The sequence below is a fragment of the Amblyomma maculatum genome, chromosome 8 (genome assembly GCF_055883805.1).
Source record: "Amblyomma maculatum isolate TAMU_Amacu chromosome 8, ASM5588380v1, whole genome shotgun sequence".
Taxonomy (NCBI): domain Eukaryota; kingdom Metazoa; phylum Arthropoda; class Arachnida; order Ixodida; family Ixodidae; genus Amblyomma; species Amblyomma maculatum.
In genome coordinates this window covers 80968460-80991617 of record NC_139351.1, presented here as the reverse complement: position 1 = coordinate 80991617, position 23158 = coordinate 80968460, and the positions used below count along the sequence as shown (strand labels likewise).

The window sequence follows — 23158 nt, the reverse complement described above, 5'->3', positions numbered from 1 at the left end:
TTTATTTTTGAAAACAGCTGCAGGATTCACAAAATGCATAAAGCCCTTTCTACCTGCCTGCAACGCAACAAAATCGTAGAAACTGTGCTTGAAATTGATAGCCGTCATGAAAGCAGCTCAGTTCTACCCATCGGTCTGTTACCTAGAATACTGACATAGCAGATTTTTATCACTTCTCTTTTACATTCGATGCTGAGGATGGTGGACATTAAAGAGCAAGGGTTATACAAAGCAAGCAAAAACTAGAATTGCAATTTTTTGATGAAAATTATTTTTTTCCACGTCTTTTCTTAAAAGGAAGCTACCCTTGAGCACCAACATTTTTTTTCTTGGGATATTTGGATGAAACTTTCAGGGTAGGCTCTTATTTTAAACATTTTAAGAATTACCAAGTTTTATGGAGCTGGGCTCATTGGTTCTCAATTTAGAGGAGTATATCAAGATGGTTTACATAGGTCCCTTAGGACAGGCGTGGAGAATTTGCTAAACGTGCTGGCACTGTGAAATTCGTTATGGTCACTCCTGGATCCCCAGGGCTAGACAATGCCCTTTTTCCAAATTTCCTCGCTGAAAAATTTAAGCACAGCCCCAAAATCAGTGTTAATAATCAGACCTGCATTAACTAAATTTTAGTCATTTTGTCATTAATTCCAGACACAATGTATTCAAAAAAAGAAATTGTCTTGCCGTAAGAGATTTGTTGAGGTATGGGATAAAAGAAACCTAATGAAAATCTGATAAACGGTTCCTGAGATATGGCTGCCCTAAGCAGCCACACTAGGCAAAAAAGTGGTTCTGATAAAATGATCCCAGAAAGTTGAGAGAATGCCAACTTTTTTGTTTATCGAGATATATCAATGAAATTTTAGGGTAGGCTCATAGCATGGACATTCGAATAACTACTGAGTTTCACAGACCTTTGCACGCTGGTTCTCATGTTACAGAAGTATATCATATGGGTCACATGGGTCCAGGCTTGGAGAATTTGCAGAATCTGTTGGCATTGTGAAATTCATTGTGGTAATTTCTGGATCGGTATTACTGGGCAAGACAAGGTTATTTATTTTCTAAATTTCCTTGTGTTCAGAATTCCACTGTAACAGATGCTAGTATGCTGCAGGTGTCAATGCAGTTGGCGGCGCACTTCGCCGTGCGGACAGTCATCGCTTCAATGCACCCGTTGCATCTCGAGGCAGCGTGAGCGACCACGCAATGTTTGACACGTTGCATGAAACTGTTCAAACAAGAGACCGTAGCGATCGCAAAAATTGCGAAAGACGAAGGGAATGCAAGAAATACTAAGACAGGCAGCAACGAAAGCAAACAGCCAGAGCAGAGGACTCGCGGGGGCGGCTGGCGGAGAGTGACGCATCAGCGGGCACAGCAGTCAATAGCAGTCGCCCGATCCCCCACGTTCTCGCAGACCGCGCTTTGCCCATTCGCAGCCTTGAATTCGAGCGTGGGAAACTCGGAACCCACCGCGCGGCTCCCATCGGAAGCAAGCCACGCCTCGACTGTGCCTCCGTCGCCGCTGCTGAGGGTGGCAAAAGAAAGCGCAAGAATTCACATACAAAACAAGACCAAGATGGTGGTGCTGGGTTCGGCGGGAGAGGAATGGAGCGCGCTCGAAGTTAGGGAATTTTTGGCTCGCAGTTCTGCAGGTGCCACCGTTTGTTATATAATTCATTTCCAGTATTTCTACGACGAGTTTGCCATTCATAATTACAGGAAGGATAGTTTATAACTCATACTACTGGAGTATGTAATCTTCCAAAAATGTACTGTTTCGAGATTTTTCTGTTGTCAAGGTTTGCGTCTCCCCTTAAGGCAACCCACATAATATGATTTTGATTGAATATTTAGGGGATATCCCCTGGTTGAAGTAGATTTCTAATAAGGGAGTAGTAAGGGGGCGCTAACTACCGCTCCCGACTTCGGTCCGTCTCTTCTGCTTCGCATAGTCGGCGGGAGTAAGCGTGGCAGCAAATGCATAGTGTACAATGGATTTTTTGAATAGCTTGCGCACATTTACCTCGGCTAGTTCCATTGTTTTTGGGAATTTTACTTGCATGCCACAAATGTACCTTTATTGGTTCAACCCCCAGGCAAACGCAAGTGCGGCAGCTCCAGTCGTAGTTATGCCGACTGGTTTTTGTAAAGTGAACTATTTCTTGTCATTCTGGTTCCTTTGGTTAGGCCTGGGAGGTACCAAATTGTCAAACAAAATAACGAAGAATAGGGTGAGTTTGGGAGATAATATGAGGCAAAATTGACTGAGCCATTTACAGTCAGGGGTCATCCCCAAAAATGCACAAAAGGATGAATTCACTTCAAAGTGAAGGCCTTACTTTGGACCACGTCACTATGTGGCCACTGCCCATTTTTTATTGCACAATGGTATGGCTTGGCAAAGGTGTAACAAGTAGCACATTGCCAGTCCCGTGCTTGTTGCACAAAGCTGTTGTTCAGGTGCATTTTGGGCAGGAATTGACCTTGCGGAGCCTGAAGGGTGCTCCTGTGAATCAGCTACAGCTGTAACCTGCAGCCAGTGGAAGCAAATTAAATTCTGGAAAGGAAGAAATACTCCAGCTTGTAATCTTCTCGTGAGCTGCACTTGGACCTTGCTGTGTGGTATTCCCACCAGCTGATAGTAGCTGAACTCGTGTAGTGGTAACCGTTGAGACATTACAATGTGGTGGCCTTGTTGGCATTGCCACTGCATTCATGAATAACATGTGCGTTCTTCGCTGCCGCTCGTAGAGCTTTCACATATTTTTTTCTTCCGCTGTTCTGATTTTGCAGTGAAAGTCACTATTGAAGAGCCCAACAGAACCATTGTGCCCTTTGTCATCTGTGGAGACCTTGACGGATTCGACTCGGATAGGACGTACCCCCTCCAGGTAGGTACCCATTTGTTGTTTGTACCCAGGCCACCCAAGATAGACAGGTCATGGCAGAGAGTTCTGACAAAATGTGATTCACTGGAGAAGGTAATGGTAACCCACTCCAGTATTTCCTGCCAAGAAAACCCTATGGCCACTCATAATAGCACAAATGATATGGCGCCGGAAGATGAGCCCCTCAGGTTGGAAGGCGTCCCACATGTTACTGGGGATGAACAAAGGGTGATTCCTAGTAGTAGGCCTTGGGTAGACCACCCTTTTATTATGCAAGATCATGTACTGTGCGCACAACTTTACTGCATTTTCCGACCGAAACTAGAGGAATTTGGCTGCACTTCCTGGCTACCTCTACACCGGAGTTCTGATGCTGGTCCAGGAGCTCTGAATAAATATGCATGCGTGTAGTCAAGTAGAACTTGATCATGTCAGCACTCAGCCCTGCGTAATGAAGGCTGCATTTCAACTGAATCAGATACTTCTTTTAAAAGTGCCTCTAGAATTGACCAAAACAAGTCTCCGAAAACCTTGGTTTTGTGTCTTCCTCAGTGACACATTCAGTGTCCAATGTCATTGATCATGCTAACCAAAGCATCTGATGGGTGCTGCAGAGAGCATCAGGCTTTCAACTACCTGTGTTGTGAGTTAACAGTCAATGACGACACAGTGAAACTTTCGTGAGAACAAAGACAAAAACTGTATTGAACTTTACAATATACGGGGAGGTTAAACAAGGGAAAAAACACGCACGACTTCTTTCTTTCCGTTCCCGAAGCAAAGTGTCCGACCGACTGACCCGCAGGGGAGCCTCTCTCCCTCGGCGCCGAAGGGGAAGCCGCACACACGCGTCTGCTTTGTGTCAGTTCACGCTTTCTGTCAGTTCACGAAACAGCGAGAACATGTTCTGCAGGCGAGTCTCTTTCCCGGCGCCGGGGCGCGGTCCCCCGCATGTCTCTACCTTGAGCTCCCAGGCGCCAGATCACGCGGGACAGCAGCAGAGGGGTCGGTTGGGAAGCATCGTCTTACTCCGGCTCGGCTCCCGCGCCGCGCCGCGCCATGCACAGGAGACGGCAACACCCCTCGCACACAACACAGGAGAGAGGAATGCAGAACTGTAAATCACTTAACACGCTCAAACTTCCATCCCAGAAGAGAAGAAAACACAACAACCTCCCGGGCCCCAGCTGTGGGATCCCCAGGGTAGTACTAAACACACAACTCAAGGGGGTAGAGAAGCTGAACCGGCCGTCGCAGTGTGGTTCCGTTGGGCAGCTTCACGACGCAGGCTCTAATGTGTCCATCTCTTCCTGGGATCGATTCCACTATCCTGGCAGTCTTCCACATCTGTCGAGGCGGCTTTTCGTCTTGAAGGAGAACCATGTCACCGACGGCGGTCTTTGTAGTACGCTGGCTGTGACACGTGTGAGCCGACCTAAGGGACAAAAGATATTCCTTGCGCCAACGCCTCCAAAACTGGTCAAGGAATTGTTGGCGATGCTTCCACTTTCGTGTCAAAGCTTGGGTTGACGAGATGACAGCAGGATACGATGATGGTAACGAGGTAAATCTCTTTCCAATCAGAAAGTGGGCTGGCGTAAGAACATCTGGTTCTTCTGGCGATGCAGGAACATGGCTCAAGGGGCGGGAGTTCACGATGCCCTCGACTTCCTGTAGAACAGTTGTAAGTTCTTCGAAGGTGAGTCTTGTCTGACGTAGAATTTTTGCGCAGATAAACTTTCACAGTTATCACCATCCTCTCCCAGAATCCACCCCACCATGCTGCTCTTTCGACAATGAATTTCCACCGACTTCTTGTCTTGGCACAGTGGTCGTGCAACTTTCCGTCAAAGAGGGTGTCTTTCAGTGCTGCAATTTCCTTAGAAGCCCTCTGGAATGTCTTCGCGTTGTCACTGTATATAACAGATGGCAATCCCCGTCGAGCGGTAAATCTTCGGAAAGCCAATAGAAAGACATCAGATGAGAGGTTCGAGACAAGCTCTAGATGAACGGCTCGAGTAACAGCGCACGTGAAAAGTGCAATGTACGATTTTGAGACCGTTTCCATGTCTTTAATGAAGAGCGGTCCGGCAAAGTATATGCCAACGACTTCAAACGGTTCCGATTGGCATACTCTGTCTGCTGGCAAAGGTGCCGTGGGAGCTCCTCCTGGCCTTGCACGACCTCTCAGGCAGCTGTTGCAGCGATTTATAGCCCGTTTAACTTGCTGAAGGTCGTGTGGAATCCAGAACCTTTCTCTCACTTCAGTGAGAGTGTCTCGAGCGCCGCTGTGGAACGTTCGCAAATGAGCGTCACGAATAACAAGCTCCGTGAAGGGGTGGCTGGGAGGAAGAAGAATGGGATGCTTAACCTTTTCATTCTCATCGGAAAAGTGCAACCTGCCTCCAACTCGGAGTAGTCCCTCCTTGTCTAGAATGGGCTGTAGTTTCTGGATGCTCGATTGAGAGCTCACCGATATTCCTTGGCGAAGACCTGACATGTCGTCCGGGTAGGACTCCTCTTGAACGGATTTTAGCCAGTATAATTCTGACCTTTCGATCTGTTCCGTTACGAGCGAGGATGTCACTTTGTTCGACAGATTCCGGCACGCAGTTATGAATCTGAACACCCAGGCAGTTATGCGCAAAACTAGACAAAAACCGCTGTAGTGGGTCAAGTCCAAGATCGGCGTAAACATTTGTACTTGCAACACTTTCACTTCCTTTCGTTCTTCCGAACTTTCTTCGGCCTTTGGGATGTAGTTCTCTTGTATGTAACTTTGCATAGTAGCCTCGTACTCGGCTCCGAATTCCGAAGCACGCTGAATTCTTTTTCCGAGGCTCTTGAGTCGCTTCTGAGCTTGGGATTGGTTATTTGAAAGGTGTCCGCTGTTCTCTTTCCAAGGAAGGGCGACTTCATAATGGCCATTCTGCATAGTGATGTTTCTTTCAAATTGGTGAATGGTCGCTTCTGTTTCCTCATCAGGACCTCCTTTGTGATCTATGATGCCGATGCTTTCCAAGTCCCAGAAGCGTTTTACTAGGTTTTCGGTGGTGTTAAGCGCCGTGCTTACCCTCAGAACACAGATGTTAGATGAAGTGTCAGCTGAGGTATGTACTGATACTGGGCCTTGAAACATCCAACCGAAGACTGAGCCTAGGGCAACCAAGTCAGCGTTTTGCTGACAACGTTGAATTTCGCCTGTCATGAACTTCCACAGGTGCTCAGAGCCAATAAGAAGACCGATACCTGGCACCGCTGGCATACCTGGCAACAAAAGTTTGTCAGCTATGGGGCGTCCTGTCTGCTCTATAATCTTGACAAACTCATCATCAACAGGCACTTGAACTAAGTCGTTGCAGATGAAAGCAACTTCAATAGCTTCGATTAGATATTCCTTGTCATCGTACTGGCTGCGGAGACGAACCTCTACAAGACGATATCTTTTAGTTGCACTGGTTGCTGTTCGGAATGTGCTCAGTTGTAGACAGGTTTGGCCGCTTTCTTTCAGACCTAGAAATTTCGAGATGTCCTCACGAATAAAACTGCGGTGGCTGCCGCCATCCACGATGCCTCGAATGTAGCCGCATCGACTGTCGCCAACAGCCCAAAGCCGGCAAGTTTGTAGCAGAATTTCACTACTCATGAAATTGCGGCTGCTGGCATGCAAGCTGCTGACATCCAAATTTGGAATGACCTCCCTTTTGTTCGGCTTCCAGTTAGGGTCGCATACCGATACGGCATGCCTGCCGCTGCATTTTCCGCATTTCAATCGGCGGCGACAGTCTTTCGAACGATGCCCTCGTAAGGTACATCGGAAGCAGCGATTTTCTTTCTTCAGTTACTCTAATCGCTCCTCACGGCCCATGTCACTGTTGCAATCAGCAGTGCTGTGTGTCAGAGATCCGCAGAACAGACACTGCTCCTTTACGTGGGAGGTTGCGTGCAGTACCGCAGATGTAGGCGGACAGGACGATTGCTTCCTTTCACTTCCCTGTCTCATAGGCTTGTCTCGACTGAGGCCAGTTCCAGTCCTTTCACGACTTTCCACCTCTACAGTCAAGTAAGTCAGAAGTTGTTCAAACTCACCGTCTGTGAGACCCGTGGCAGATGTGGGTTCCTCGCTGCTCGTGGCGTTGTTTTCGGAACGAGATGAGCTCGGATGGTTGGCCTTTTGCTTATAATATCCCACGACGATGTCGGCAGGTAAAGCTTTCAAAATAATGTCGATCATCATCATAGAATAAGTGTTCGAGCTCACGTTCAGTCCCCTCAGTCCGCGCACATGGCACTAAACGTGATCGAGTAGCTTCCGTAGGCCTCTCACGTCGTCCGATGATGTAACCAATAGTAGCGCTCGAAGTTGTGCCAGGTGCTCCCTGATGATATTTCGGGTGTCGCCGAAGCGCTTGGAGAGGATGGCCACAGCGTCTTCGTAGCACTCTCCCGTCGCCTGTAATCCGGCTATCGATGAGGCCGCAGCTCCGCTTAGTAAGCTTCGCAGATACTGAAACTTTTCACCCTTTGTGAGCTCCGCATTGTCATGGACGGCTTCTTTAAATTGTTCCCAGAATCTGCGCCACTGTTGAAGCTCTCCGTTGAATGCTGTAAGTTGAAGAGTGGGAAGCTTTACTGCACTACGATGTGGAGCTTCACGGCCTATATGTTGGCTCCCCCGCTGTGGTTCTGCTGACTGCGCTGTCAGGAGGTGCGGCGATCTGAGCAGCTCAGCCTCTCTTGCCTTGACTTGACCAAGCATACCCGTGGCTGCATCCTCGTATCGCATGACGGCTTCGAATTCGGAAGCGAAGTCTTCATCAGATATTCCGTCTTCCAACTCTTTGTTCAATTTCAGAAGCGCATCGTTGTTGGCCGTCAGCCTTCTCCGATATCTGTTGATGGTAGGGTTGCCTTTGCCTCATTGATGAGTTTTGTATTTTGCTGTCGACGCGCCGTTCTCTTTTCCCTTGTCCTCTGCATAATTGCGTCGTCTCGGACCGTGCGTCACTTACTTTATCCGTCGCAGCCTGGTGGCGAGTTTCCGAAGTTCTCCTAGTCCTGGAGATTGCAGTTCCCGGGTTTCGGCACCATGTTGTGATTAACAGTCAATGATGACACGGTGAAACTTTCATGAGAACAAACGACAAAAACTGTATTGAACTTTACATTATACGGAGAGGTTAAACAAGGGAAAGAACACACGCACGACTTCTTTCTTTCACTTCACGAAGCAAAAGTGTCCGACCGACTGACCCGCAGGGGAGCCTCTCTCCCTCGGCGCCGAAGGGGGAGCCGCACACACACACGCGTCTGCTTTGTGTCAGTTCACGCTTTCTGTCAGTTCACGAAACAGCGAGAACATGATCTGCAGGCGAGTCTCTTTCCCGGCGCCAGGGCGCTGTCCCCCGCATGTCTCGACCTTGAGCTCCCAGGCGCCAGATCACGCGGGACAGCAGCAGAGGGGGGGGTGGGGAAGCATCGTCTTACTCCGGCTCGGCTACGCACAGGAGACGGCAACACCCCTCGCACACAACACAGGAGAAAGGAATGCAGAACTGTAAATCACTTAACACGCTCAAACTTCCATCCCAGAAGAGAAGAAAACACAACAACCTGCTTTTGGTCGGTGCAGCTGCTGGCGGCGAAACATGTTGCATTTGGGACATTGGTCATCAGGCAGTCATCACAAGTAGTGAACTTGTGGATTTTCTTGACAACATACCTTGCAAAATAACACGGGCACTCTCTTTTGTGGTGGGGCGGTTGTAACTGAGCTGGAGCCTGTTTATTTATTTATTTATTTATTTATTTATTGTTTCCTCAAGGGTCCACAGGGGACATTACATGAGGGGTGGGCAAACAAAAAGTTAATACGAACACAGATGGTCTTCAATGGCGGTTTTGAATAGAACACGATTGATGATGGCCGCCACTTCGGATGGAAGGTCATTCCAGTCATTGGCTGTTCGAAGAAAAAATGACATTTTATATGTTTCGGTGCGGGCCCGTTCAGGGTAGACGGCGTTAGGGTGACTATGACGAGAAAAGTCATCGGCCTATGGTTCTTGCAAGTCAATCTGGTTAATAATCTTCTTTAGCTCTTCCTCAAGGGCTTGCTTCCTGGATAGTATGTCCAGCGTCGTGGTATTTTAAGTTTTCATCAACAGCAACAAGGACTGGGTCCACATTACCTGAGCAACTGCCTTTTATTGCCACTTTGAGAAGTGTGTGCAGAAGTTATGAAGTCTAAAAGTCTATTCTATCCGAAGGGAGTAACTGTGGGGTGATCTTCATGACCTCCAAAACATCTCGCTACTCCAAAGAAGTGCTGGAAATAGAAAAACAAAACAGTTTCAGACACATTGTAGATTACAGGTAGAAACGATTGCGCACCTTATGAATTCCTAAAGTTGGAATGATACAGACAGTGTGGAAGGTATATCCAAAGTTAAGAGCTTAAGTGCACCCTCTCTCATGGCTTGATAAAACGAGTACCTCACGAGTGGTGAAGCAAGGGACGTCCCGTGGAGGTATGTTAGGAGGAACCCCCACTCACTCAACAGGCGGTGAGGGGCTCTAAAAGAGACCATCATATTTCCTATGGATTTCAGACAGTGAGATATCAGGACCCGGCGAACCTGTTTTACAGAGTTCATCTACAAGCACTTTCGGACCCCTATGAAAAAGTGTGTTGGGGATAAGAATAAAGTCTCCTAAGAAAACTTCTCCTAGACTCATTTGGACGTTTGATAATCTTGACCACCTTGCGCTCATCCCCCTTATTTTTCTTGGGAGTTGCCTTAAATCTGTCATATAGAAGTGAGAGGTCTGAGGCAGTCAGCGGACCATTGACTAGGTTGGTAGCCAGGCCGGAAGATTCAAGTTGGTATTTAGAAACAACTTCCAGCACATCCTGAAATTCAAGAGTAGTGATCTCTGGTTCTTCTTCCTCGCCACGAGGAGGAGATAGACAGGCTGGTGGAACGTATGGCAAGGCCGCAAGTTGGACCCGCGGAGCCACAGATGGTTTCGCACCATGTATCCTACGCCGCTCGCGATCTGCCTCCAATTTATGGCGATAGCTATCCCTGTGCCGCAGACTGCGAATGGCATCAACCGACCTGATGCGATGCTGATCCGCTATGGCCTCATTTATGAACCGCTTGCCAGGCAGAAGATCTAGTTCGATGTCTATGATTATTCGGACCTCGGCCTCTGTCCACCTGGCATGTGAACAAGCATGGTACCTTGGAGATACTTCTGTGGTAAACTCGTCATTGTCACTCTCGGACTGCGTATTTGCCTGAAGCACAGGCAGTGCACTCACAGCCATCTCCCCACTGCGCCTACGGACCAAACCACACTCAGAGTGGGAGAGACTTTGCCGCCGGATTCCTTTTCAGGACACCCGATAGTCGGGCAGCTGAAAAATTTGGACTCATTGAAATGAAGGTGTCATTAGAAAGATTATGTTTATCACACGGCTCAGCAGGGTCATTGACCAGCTGCAGCGAGGGTTGTGAAGGGTTTGGGCTCTCCCTGTGTCCCGTACTGGAAGAAGTGGTGAAGAGCCCGCGAGAGCTTAGCCCGTCCTCGCAGAAGGAGGAGGATACCCTATCAAAGGTCAGCCACGGAGGTAGGAGTCTCTGAAAGCCCACTCTGATCTTAGCTTTTTTGTTTGGGCTTACAAACCAGAGCGATATGTCAGTATACAGGGCATGCCTGATGCCTGGAGGAGGAGGAAAAACTAATTTTATATTTCGTTATCTTCCTGAGGAGGAGGATACCCTATCGCTAAGCTGCCAAAGGTCGGCCGTCGAGACAGGAGTCGAGACAGCCTTTGTCGAGGAGTCACACCATAGTCACTACCTGCATAAAAGTCGGTGCATGAAGTGTTTTAAGCAAGCACCATCTAGAAACGAAGGCTTGCGTGGTGCTGCCTCCGTGACGCCACCCGTCCTGACCAGCGTTTCTAGATGGGACAATCTTGACCCAGCCGGCATTTTCTTGCGACCCTCCCGTGCAAGCTGGAGGAGCGGTGTGTGTGTGTGTGTGTGTGTGTGTGTGTGTGTGTGTGTGTGTGTGTGTGTGTGTGTGTGTGTGTGTGTGTGTGTGTGTGTGTGTGTGTGTGTGTGTGTGTGTGTGTGTGTGTGTGTGTGTGTGTGTGTGTGTGTGTGTGTGTGTGTGTGTGTGTGTGTGTGTGTGTGTGTGTGTGTGTGTGTGTGTGTGTGTGTGTGTGTGGTACAGGGCACAGTAAAATTTTTACACCTCGTGGTCACTAGCACTGTCGGAAAAAAAGGTGCTGAATATGTGATCTTTTTTCCCGGTACAGTAAAAGCTCGTTAATTCAAACTCGAAGGGGCCGAGAAAATTGTTTGAATTAAGCGGAGTTCGAATTAACAGTCGGGCACTGGAATGAGTGCCATCGTGGCCCACCACGCTGGCGAGCCCACATGTTGACTCATTACCATGAGTAAAGAGGGCTAGGCGCTACTGCACGTTTACGGAGGGCGATTCCGATAATTTTTGCAATTGAGCCGCAGCGGCGAATGAACGGGACTAATCGGTCAGTCATGCGCCGCAAACAAGAACCAGAATGCATTCGTGTGAGTAGCGAGCTTCAAAGCATGTTTATTTACATGGAAAAATAATCGGTAATGTGCGTTTGCTTGCGTTTCCTGTGCCGTGAGTCCACAAGCATCGACTGCAGCTTGCCCAAAAGTTCCAGCGCAGGATCCGAATTCTCATCGGCGGAGAAGTATCGTGCAGCGAGATCGAGCGCCGACGCTATTTCACATGCACTAGGGGGTGGCACCGGATCGTCGCCTTCGTCGGACTCTTCATCGCTTTCAGCCGTGTTCGCTACCCGTGAGCCCTGTGGAGCACATGCAGCCGCGATTATATCCTCATCACTCAAGGGCCCAGACGTCTCCACACTGTTGTCAACGTCAACGTAGGCTTCAAAGGCGACAGACACCCTCCGACAAAGTTGCGTAGCCACGGTCGAGCACGACGGAATCATCATCAGACGAAGCCTCCGCTACCTCCGCGCTGCATGCTTCTGGGGCGTCACTGAAGCCACACTTGCGGAAACAATTTTTTTATAGTTTCCGGCTTGACGGTATTCCACGATGATGCCAGCATGTGGACAGCTCCAAGCAAATCGATGTCGTACGACTTGCCACTGTCCAAACAAAGAAGTCTCTCTAGGAGGTGGCGCCTGTAAAGCGTTTTTAAGTTCTGAATAACTCCAAGATCCATAGGCTGGAGCACAGAAGTCGTGTTTTTTGGCAAAAAGGCCAAGTGGATTACTGTCAGTCCACTCACGTTGTCCATGAAGATGAGAACATTCCTGTTCTGTGCAGCGAATTTCCTGTCTAGCTTGCGCAGCCAGTCGGTGAAAATTTCCCGTGTCATCCACGACTTTTTGTTTGCGGTGTACTCAACAGGAAGCGTCTTGATGCCTTTAAAACAGCGAGGCTTCGCTGCCTTGCCGATCACCAGCAAGCGGCACCGTTCCTTGCCCGTCGCATTTGCGCACATCATGACGGTGATTCTTTGCTTCTCTCTCCGCCAGCACAAGTGTCGCCTTTGTAAGTGACGGTCTTGTTGGGGAGCAATTTGAAATACAGCGCCGTCTCGTCAGCATTAAATACATCGCTGAGCGCATAATCAGCGAGGAGTTCCTTCAGTTCACTGGAGACCCACTGTTCACACGTTTCTTTGTCGACTTCATCTGACTCCCCACAAACATTTCTAAATGTCAGCCCGTGACGCCCCTTGAATCGCGACAGCCAGCCTTCCGACGCGCTGAACTCGCTGATGCCCATTTGGCTGGCAAAGACTGCAGCCTTCGCAGCAATTATGGGCCCGCTTAACGGAATGTTCCGGCTGCGAACTTCTTTTATCCATGCCATTACGGCACTCTCCACTTCGGGATGGGCCGACGTCCATAGCCTTTTGCGAGAGGGCTCCATAACGTCTTTACGAAAGGCAGCACTGATCGATTCCTTGTTCCTGAGATACGTTGACAGCATGCTCTTCTTGATGTCGTACTTTTTGGCTATATCCGTCTTGGATAGGACACCACGTTCCACCTCATTCAAAATCTCCGTTTTCGTCTTGAGGTCCTTTGCCGTGTATTTACCGCGGTTTGCCATGGCTGTCACAATCGATGAGTTGTCGCTGGCAAAGCGGTGAGGCAACGAAAACGGTAAAACTTGGACCACCGCGGCACGATCAAATGCACGACACCGACAACTGCGTTGTGCACACAACGTGACCGCAGGACAAATAGAAAAAAGGCTTGTCAAAAGCCCACCCAGCAACCGCGGTGCAGCCAAAACCTGCAACGGCTTGCGCCGGACCGTTGGTGTGATGGAGCCTGGTGGCACCCGGCAGCGAAAACCTGCTACGGCATGCACCGGAATGCTCGCTGTGACTGTCAAGTGCGCACCTTGTCTCGTGCGCGCGGGCAGATTTGAAAGATTTTGTTTTTTGCGTCTTTAGTAATCTTTCTGCGCATTGTACACGGTATGGGCCGACGACTTCTGTCTGCGAGGAGCTGTGTGAGCCATGGGCTCCTAGTTCGAATTAACCGTTGTGGATACTGGCATGTTCGAATTATCGGGCGTTTTCTCCTATTTAAATACATAGGGCCATGCCGGGACCCGAGTGTCAGTTCGAATTAACCGTAAGTTTGAAATAACCGAGTTCGAATTAACGAGGTTTTACTGTATCTATTAGGATCACAAATATATTGCAGTAAGTTACACGCAGTTCATGCACGATTCAAGCTTGAGGTCAGGAAAAGCCATAGATTAAAAAGAAAAGGAAAGAGTGAACACCGGACTTTATTTGAACAATTGCAAAATATTTACTTATTTACTGACGGCAAAAATTTGGTCTTGTGCGCACTGGCTCATAGAATTCTACTGTAAAGTTTCTTGTTTCCTCTTATGTGCTTTTGCTGCCGTCATGCTGGTTCTCAAGCTGTCAGTCTTTATTTGTACATAGTTCTTTAACAATATGCATGCAATGTGTTGTCCAGCACCTTGTCGTTATGATGCCCATTGCTGCAGGTGTTGATATCTTCGTCAGGAGGTGCTTCGTCAGAGCAACAAGCATGTCCCTTTGGTTACCTGCCGCATGAAATCTGGCGTAATTTTCTTTTGAGTAAGTGTTTCTAATATTAGCTGTGTTTGCAAGACAGCGTTAATTACGACTGGCTGTGGGAATTTTACAGCACCTCTGGTTAGGCTTGTAATGAGGACATTTCTGTCAAGTTCCAGCTCTCTGTCCTGGGTGATCAAGTTTTGGGCACAGGATACTCATGGAAGCTTCTTTAGTGCTTCGTGGGTGCAGAATCTTGCTATATATGCTATAACTGGCATGGAGGGCTTCTTACTTTTAATGTCTTTATCCGTTAGAACAATTTTGTATTGTTCTGCAAGCTTTTCTCCGTCAACTATTGTCACAGGTTATGCGTTTCGGCCGCCGCGGTGTGGGCTACCGATCATTGCATCGAACACAACCAGCGTTCTGTTGAGCGCATCAGAGTTCAAGTTCACTGGCATTGTAGGCAGAATCCACTTGCATGCGATGCCGGTAGACGCTTTCCTGCTCCACTCTGTGACTTGGTCAGCGCACGGCGGCGCGCGCTTGGTCAGTGAAGAATGTCTGGTTACGAGGGACGACGCTGTGAAGCGCAGGAACGAATGCCGGAGAGCTGCACTCCTGAAATCCATTCTATCTCTGAAAAACACTACCTCGCATGTAATGGACAAAACTATTATTAATACTTGCAGGTTAGCGCCAGTTTCGCGACAACATGAATTTTAATGCCTGCGCATATCAAAATTTCAGTACCATGATTATGCATTGTTACCCTTCAAAGATTGCTACGACGCGCAGCTGCAACATAATTTAGGTTCTCGCAGAGTGCAGATGTCAACGTCGTCACGGCGAATGGCACACTTCCACTTAATCCTGCGATCGGCATTCGGGAATGTACTTTTGGGCCGTTGTCATAATTGCCTTTGCAGTTAGGGACACAGCAGTGACCCATTGTTTCCATGGCAGGCTCAGGCCGCGCACAAATTCACATTCTAAAATCACATAAAAATTTCCACTCTGAAGTCATGAACGCAGCACCGCATGCCGATGCATCCGGCAACACGAGGAGACGCATTGTTAACATGTTTAAGGAGGCGCGTCAGGGCCAGTGGGATGCGGAGGTCGCGGCGCGTTTGACGAGTCGAGGGTCAAATTAGGGTGCTGTGACAGCGGGAGACAAGGAAAGCACGCAGGCCTTGAAAATTCTAGATGGCGCTGGTTGAGCACACTTTGGTGTGACTCGTTACTTTGAAGTGCTTACCTTCATCCTTGTTATTTCCACAGTCCACTTCAAATTGTGATCGGGTGGGAAACCAAAAATGGAACCTATTAATAGCCAAACAACACAAGAAAACAGCCACGGTACCATACTATAATTTGCGATATATGCCCCCTGTTCTTTTTCTTTTTTTTTCAAGCATGCTAGGTTATATGGCAGTGGCTGGCGCTCGCTATGTTTTATCACAAACATAATTTTGCACAAGATCTCAAGAGTTCAAGTGTGGAGCTAGTATTGCTTTCATTTATTCAGCCTTGGCACGCGTTCATTTGTAGAAGTCATGCATAGCATGCGGACCATATACTACCTACACTAACCTTGGGTAGACCACCCTTTTATTATGCAAGACCATGTACTGTGCGCACAACTTTACTGCACTTTCTGACCGAAACTAGAGGAATCTGGCTGCATTTCCTGGCTGCCTCTACACCGGAGCTCTGATGCTGGTGCAGGAACTCCGAATAAATATGCATGCGTGTAGTCAAGTAGAACTTGATCATGCGAGCACTCAGCCCTTTGTAATGAAGGCTGCATTTGAACTGAATTAGATACTTTTTTAAACGTGCCTCTAGAATTGACCAAAACAAGTCTCCGAAAACTTTCTTGGTTTTTGTGTCTTCCTCAGTGACACATTCAGTGTCATTGATCATGCTAACCAAAACATCCTATGGGTGCTGCAGAGAGCATCAGGCTTTGAACTACCTGCTTTTGGTCGGTGCAGCTGCTGGTGGCAATACATGTTGCATTTGGGACATTTGTCATCAGGCAGTCATCACAAGTAGTGAACTTGTGGATTTTTTTGTCAACATACCTTGCAAAATAACACGGGCGCTCTCTTGTGGCGGGGCAACTGTAACTGAGCTGGAGCCTGTCGTCAGCCTATGGTTCTTGCAAGTCAGTCTGGCTAATAATCTCCTTTAGCTCTTCCTCAAGGGCTTGCTTCCTGGATAGTATGTCCAGCGTCATGCTTTAAGTTTTCATCAACAGCAACAAGGACTGGGTCCACATTACCTGAGCAGCTGCCTTTTATTGCCACTTTGAGAAGTGTGTGCAGAGGTTATGAAGCCTAAAAGTCTATCCGAAGGGAGTAATTGTGGGGTGACCTTCGTGACCTCCAAAAGATCTCGCCACTCCAAAGAAGTGCTGGAAATAGAAAAACAAAACAGTTTCAGACACATTGTAGATTACAGGTAGAAGCGATTGCATACTTTATAAATTCCTAAAGTTTCAACAGTACAGACAATGTGGAAGGTACGAAGGTGCATGCAAAGTTAAGAGCCTAAGTGCACCCTCTCTCATGGCTTGATAACACATGAGTACCTCACAAGTGGTGAAGCAAGGGGCGTCTTGTGGAGGTATGTTAGGAGGAACCCCCACCCACTCAACAGGCGGTGAGGGGCTCTGAAAGAGACCATCATATTGGCTATGGATTTCAGACAGTGAGATATCAGGACCTGGCGAACTTACAGAGTTCATCTGTAAGCACTTTCGGACCCCTATGAAAAAGTTGTTGGGGGATAAGAATAAAGTTTCCTAAGAAAAGTTCTCCTAGACTCATTTGGACGTTTGATAACCTTGACCACCTTGCGCTTATCCCCCTTATTTTTCTTGGGAGTTAACCTAAATCTGTCATGTAGAAGTGAGAGGTCTGAGGCAGTCAGCAGACCATTGACGAGGCTGGTAGCCTGGCCGGAAGATTCAAGCCGGCATTTAGAAAGAACTTCGAACACATCCTGAAATTCCAGAGTAGGGATATCTGGTTCTTCCTCACGACGAGAAAGGGATAAACAGGCTGGTGGAACACACGGCAAGCTTGCAAGTGGGACCCGCGGAGCCACAGATGGTCTCGCACTACGTGTCCTACGCCGCTCGCGCTCTGCTTCCATTTTATGGCGATAGCTATCCCTGTGCCGCAGACTGCAAATGCCATCAACCGACCTGATGCGATGGTGATCCGCTATGGCCGCGTTTTGAACCGCTGGCCAGGCGGAAGATCTAGTTCGATGTCTATGATTATTCGGACTTCGGCCTCTGTCCACCTGTCATGTGAACAAGCATGGTGCCTTGGAGATACTTCTATGCTAAACTCGTCGTCACCCTCGGACTGCGTATTTGCCTGAAGCACAGGCAGCGCACTCACAACCGTCTCCGGACCCCCACTGCGCCCACCGACCAAACCACACTCAGAGTGGGAGATACTTTGCTGCCAGATTCCTTTTCAGGTCACCCGACAGTCGGGCAGCTGAAAAATCTGGACTCATTGAAATGAAGGTGTCATTAGAAAGATTATGTTTATCACACAGCTCAGCAGGGTCATTGACCATCTGCAGCGAGGGTTGCGAAGGGCTTGGGCTCTCCTTGTGTCCCGTACTGGAAGAAGTGGTGAAGAGCCCGCGAGAGCTTAGCCCGTCCTCGCAGAAGGAGGAGGATACCCTATAACTATACTCCGTTTCATACATCAGGTGCAACGCAGCGAAAGCTACGCAAGTAGTCTGCAAGAAAAAAAAACAGGAGGCGTATCACTACGCGCTCGTTCTGTAGGCAAGTGGTTCCTGATGAAATGGGCTCTATTCCGAGCATACACGTTTGCAATAACATGCTTCGCATGCTTAGACATCTTCACAGAGCGGATATTATAGAAAGAATGCGCACCAAAGAACCATTTTCTCAAAAAGGGATGCGCAGCGCGGAGGGCACAGCCAGCTCCATCTGGTGGCACAGCTGGCAAGTTTGCGGGGCAGCAAAACGCGGCACGAACAAAAACGACATAAAAAAACATACAAATTAGTCGCATCCGACCTTTTTTCCCTAAAAAAGGTGCTTTTTATGAAGTTGATGGCAAATGTAAAATGTATTAAGCTTGCAGACAAAGCAACTATTATTTTCTCTCGTCAAGAGCAGGCACTATTTTTTATCGCGGATGCGGAGAGTGTAAACAAGAGCTGTAGCTTTGGTAGTGTTGCACTTGATGTATGAAACGGAGTATAAGTGGCCAAAGGTCAGCCGTCGAGACAGGAGTCTCGCAAAGTCCACTCTGATCGTAGCCAGTAGAATGTGCAGGAGTTTTTTGTTTGGGCTTACAAACCAGAGCGAGATGTCAGCATACAGGGCATGCCTGATGCCTAGGAGGAGGAAAAACGTATTTTATATTTAATTATCTTCCTGAGGAGGAGGATACCCTATCGCTAAGTGGCCAAAGGTCGGCCGTCGAGACAGGAGTCTCGGAAAGTCCACTGTGGCCATAGCCAGTGGAATATGCAGGAGTTTTTTGTTTAGGCTTGCAAACCAGAGCGAGATGTCAGCATACAGGACACGCCTGAAGCCTGGAGGATGGGGAAAGACTTTTTTTATTTCCTTATCTTCCTGAGTGGAGCTCTTAGTTCAGGGCTCTATGTGCCGCCTCAATCCTGCAAGCCCGCCAGAACAGCTGTCGCTGGTCTTGCGGGTTGGTGCTAATCAAATGGTCTCGGGAAGGAATAAATGCATGTCAGTCCATAAGTCCATTGGCCACTGCAATTCTTTCGGCCCGTTTGATTATCTGGCGTTGTTCGGTCAGCTCCGTGTGGGACAAGGCATCTTCTCAAGAGGAGAGGGTGGGGTGAGTTATAAGTGGAATGCTGCCGGGTGGCTTTGGGCAGGCTCAAACAGAATAATATAGTGTGGTGTATGGAGGCAAGTGCTACCGCTATGGCAGTCTCCTCAGCTGTCGTGCTCGAGTTCCTACCACGAACGGAGCCCATAATCTTAATTTGGGCCGTTGGCTCCGTAACAGCTAGTCCCATAGCGTCTGTGCCCGATCGATATTTCGCCGCATCGACGTGTAAAACAGTTTGGACACCTCTGTACTGGCGCAGGAGTGCCTTGACTCTAGCGGTCCTACGACCAGTGTGGAGTTTGGGGTGCATATTCTTCAGGACTGGCGCAACCCTGATCTTAGCTGCCAGTTTGGGCGAAATGGCTTGGTACCTCTATTGCAGCGATGTTGTCGGTTCTGGGTAGCCTAGTTTACACAGAACAGTCCGGCCCACTCTAGTGTCTCAAAGGCGCCTGAGCTGGCCGGTCCTTTGGGCTTCTATTAGCTCTTCTGCAGTGTTGTGGAGGCCAAGCTGAAGCAGGTGATGCTTCGAGGTGTACAGGGGCAGTCTGAGGGCTGTCTTTACTGCCGATCGCAAAAAGATGTCCAGATGATTGAGTTCAGTTCGATTCAACTTATGATAAGGAGCGTGAAACGTCACACGGCTGATAAACGCCTGCAAGATTCTCTTGGTATTGCTTTCCTTGAGCCCCCCACATCTATTGGAAATACGGCGGATCAAGTGCGCCACCTGCACGAATTGCTTCTTCAGCAGCTGTATAGTGTAGGTCGGTCTGCTGTCGCACTGCAGATACAGGCCCAGAACCCTTAGTCGATCCACTCTAGTGATGGGAATTCCTTCAAGATGCTAGTCGATTTCCTGGTCGGCTACTTGGGTCCTTGCCCGCTCTCAGTTGCGTGGTGTGGTGTTATCTTAATTGCTTCTTGCAGGCTGTCTTGGATGTGGCCATCAGAGCCGTTGGTGATCCATAATGTGATGTCGTCTGCATAGAGCACATGGTGCAGATCAGGAATTTTGACAGCAGCGGAGGAAGTCCTGTCATCGCCACATTGAACAACGTGGGCGAGAACACCGAACCCTGTGGGGTGCCTCGACCAGTGAGACGTATCGGTTCAGAGCGTACGTCTCCGATACCTAGGGTAGCAGTTCGATTCATGAGGAAAGCCCTCACATAATCGTAAGTTTGTTGACCACAATGTGACCTCGCTAGGCCCGCGAAGATGGCATCGTGCGACATTCTTCAGGTCTAAGGCCAGGACAGCATGGGCCTGGTTCTTGCCGGGATGATCTATCACTTCCTCTTTCTTTCTTTCTTTATTTGTTTCTTAGACATCTGCCTAGAAGGAGGCTGAGGCTGAAGGTGAACATCTTTAGAAGAGAGATGCAGCCAGAACCCGAACATAGTGACAGGGAAGATGTTTTTTTTCCAAGTGTGGTTGCAACCGGTTGAGCACTACATGCTCCGTCAGTTTCCCAACACAGGACGTTAGGGATATAGGTAGAAGATTCTGGAGGAAGATTTGCTTGCCTGGTTTTGGAATTAAATTTATGTCAGCATGGTGCCATTCTTACGGGAGTGTACCGGTCCTCCATACGTCATTATAATAACTGGTCAAGAATTGATTCGTCGTCAAGGTTCTGGAGCATCTTATATGTAATACTGTCCGCCCCAGGGGCAGTGCTCCTTCTCAGGTTCGCGAGCACTGCTCGAACCTCTGATTCCGTGATGTCGTCATCCAGGGTGAATACTCATTCTGATGGGGGTAGTCCCTATACTGCGGTCTGGGACCCGTCAGTATATAGCGCGCCTCTTGGGCATGTAGCAGTGCAGTGCTATCTCTTGCTTCCTTATGGAGGAGCTTGGCAACCGCTTTAGAGGTTTCCTTTTTTGTATTGGATTGGTCGAGAAGGCCTCAGAGGAGTGACCACGTTTTGGCCATGCCAAGTACTTTCTGCAGCCTGTGCCAGTGAGAAATCGTTAGCTCTTCCGCATAGCGCTCTGCCGTAATAGTAAGTTCCGCTATACGTTTCCGTAGCTTGGGATTGTGTCGCTGCCTCCGCCATCTTTGGACATGTCCTCTTCGAGCTTCCCACAGATGGAAGAGGTGTGGGTCGATCTCATGTGCCTTTTCTGTGGTTCTCACTACGGAGGTGGCTTTCTGTAAATCCGTCTGAAGCTGTCTCACCCATTCAGCCAAGGAGAGTCGCTTGCCTTCTTTCAAAGCCAGTCTTTGTTTTCTGAAGGCGTCTTAGTCCGTGAGGCGCCGCTGACGACCAGACACGTGGCCCACTCTCACTTGCATCGCCGTCTCAAGGATAGAATGGTCGCTGCCCAGAGACTCTTTTAGGTTGGTCTACGTGCACGGGTGTTGCGTTCGAACTAGTGTCAGGTCCGGGCTAGTGTCCCGGTTCACTGTTGCTCATACAGGTGGGATGGTCGATTTCAGTCAAAGGAGTCAGTTGGGTGCGGGCAATAGCCAGGGACAACTTACAGATCACCAAGCGCTGCTGCGGACTCAGAAGCGTTGCAGACAACCTCTCCAGCAGTGTGCTCAGATAAGACGTCAGAGACGATCTCTTCTGACCAACAGGACATAACACACTCCCAAGTACTTCCACTCTGTCTCCACATCGGCAGCTGTTATCGATTCTGCACCAGGGTTGAAATGCAGGTCTGTAACCAGCTTGACCTTTTCCCTCCCTGAGGGCTGCAAGGCAATGGTCAGGCTCTTAGCATTTATGTCGAGGCCTCTTGCTACGAGGAAATCGGTGAAGTCGTTAATCCGATGTTGCAAGCCCTGTGGCGACGCAGCAAGCACCACATCATCAGCAAAGGCCATGGCATCCAAGGTAAGGCCGCGACTCTCAAAGTAGATGCCATCATTGCTCTTCTTGAGCCACTCGTCAAGAACAAGGTTAAAGAGGAGCGGCGATAATGGGTCCCCTTGGTGAACTCCTCTTGATGGATGGACGAGTCTTTCATGACCTTCAAGCTCCAATACTGTGGATGAGGTTTTGTAGAACTCTCCAAGGCAGTCCAATACTTTCTGGCTGTATCCGCGCACTGCCGCTCCTCTTAAAATGGCGTCGACAGGGACACTGTCAAACGCTTTTGTCAAATCGAGGCTGGCTATGTAGAGGGGCCTCCAGGCTGTCTTCGCCTCAAAAAGTGCTGTCGATAGAAGGAGCACATTCTCCGCACAGCTGTCAACCGGAAGAAACGCCCTGTGCCGGCAATCCAACTCCACTTCCAACAGGAGGTGGTTAGCTAAGATCTTGTGGAACATCCTGACAAGTACCAATGATATGGTAATCGGGCGAAACTTGGCTGCTGTGTTCATACCTGGTGTCTTAGGCAGAAACACCGTTCTGGCATTTCGGAGGCTGACCGGCAGGTGGTGAGCAAGCATCAGAATGTTTATTATAACTTGCAGCAAAGTAACAGGCAGTGCTCTGACGTCTCCCAGTCAGGCCATCTGGCCCTGGAGCTGTTCCCAATGGTGGCATTGCTGCCGCAATCTCCGAAGTGGAGACCGGACCAAAGGAACTGATACCATGTCCCTGCAGCTCGGGCACTTTCACGCATGATCTTACTGGCGCCTCCATGACTTCGTCCAGGAATCCGGGATCACTGTTGGGTCCGTTATCTTATGGTCTGTCATCCCGTCCAGTATCTGTCTTGCGCACGCTGCGCCTTTTCTTAAACATATCTTGTGTCTTCTCAAAGTCTTGCCTTCTTTGCTGACGTCGACTGATGCGAGGAAGCGACATTCTCACCCCTCTTCCGGCCCTTGTGGACTTGTGCAGGTAATCCTGGAGGTAGGCATTAAACCTTCTAGCCACATCTTCCCTTCTTGCAAGGCGTTTGGCTATCTCCCACAGGACAGCCCCTCCTGGGACATCATTAAGCAAGAGGGGAGGTGAGCCATGGCGATGTTGAAGAAAAGGGGGGGGGGGACTGCTTCCTATGGAGTTCCTCGCATACCCAAGGGCTAAGGGCCATGTTTCTGGTCTTCAATACGTATAAATTTGCCGATAGTGAGCGACTGTCGGATTTACCTAAAAGGTGTTGTGTCCACAGCTTGTGACAAATGTGTGATGATGTCGTGGGTTACTTTGTCGAAGGCCGCGTTGAGGTGCAAGGTGAGGACCACCTTGTCGCTTCTGGGTTATTTGACTGGAGCCAAGACTTCTTTGTGAAGTTGGAGCAGAGCGTCCTGCGTGGACCGGTGTAGGCGGAAACCGCACATGGTGTCGAAAAAGGCATCTTT

The 23158-nt window shown here is 48.9% G+C and overlaps 1 protein-coding gene across 4 annotated transcripts in view; it reads left to right on the top strand.

Moving 5' to 3' along the window:
* Positions 1-23158, top strand: part of LOC146181587 (tRNA (cytidine(32)/guanosine(34)-2'-O)-methyltransferase-like) — a 308502-nt gene that overhangs the window by 25067 nt on the left and 260277 nt on the right. For all 4 annotated transcript variants that reach the window (XM_084576608.1, XM_084576607.1, XM_084576606.1 and 1 more), the window contains one exon: positions 2803-2900. In XM_084576608.1, coding sequence (XP_084432734.1) covers positions 2803-2900 — 98 coding nt within the window. The remainder of the gene's footprint in view (positions 1-2802; positions 2901-23158) is intronic.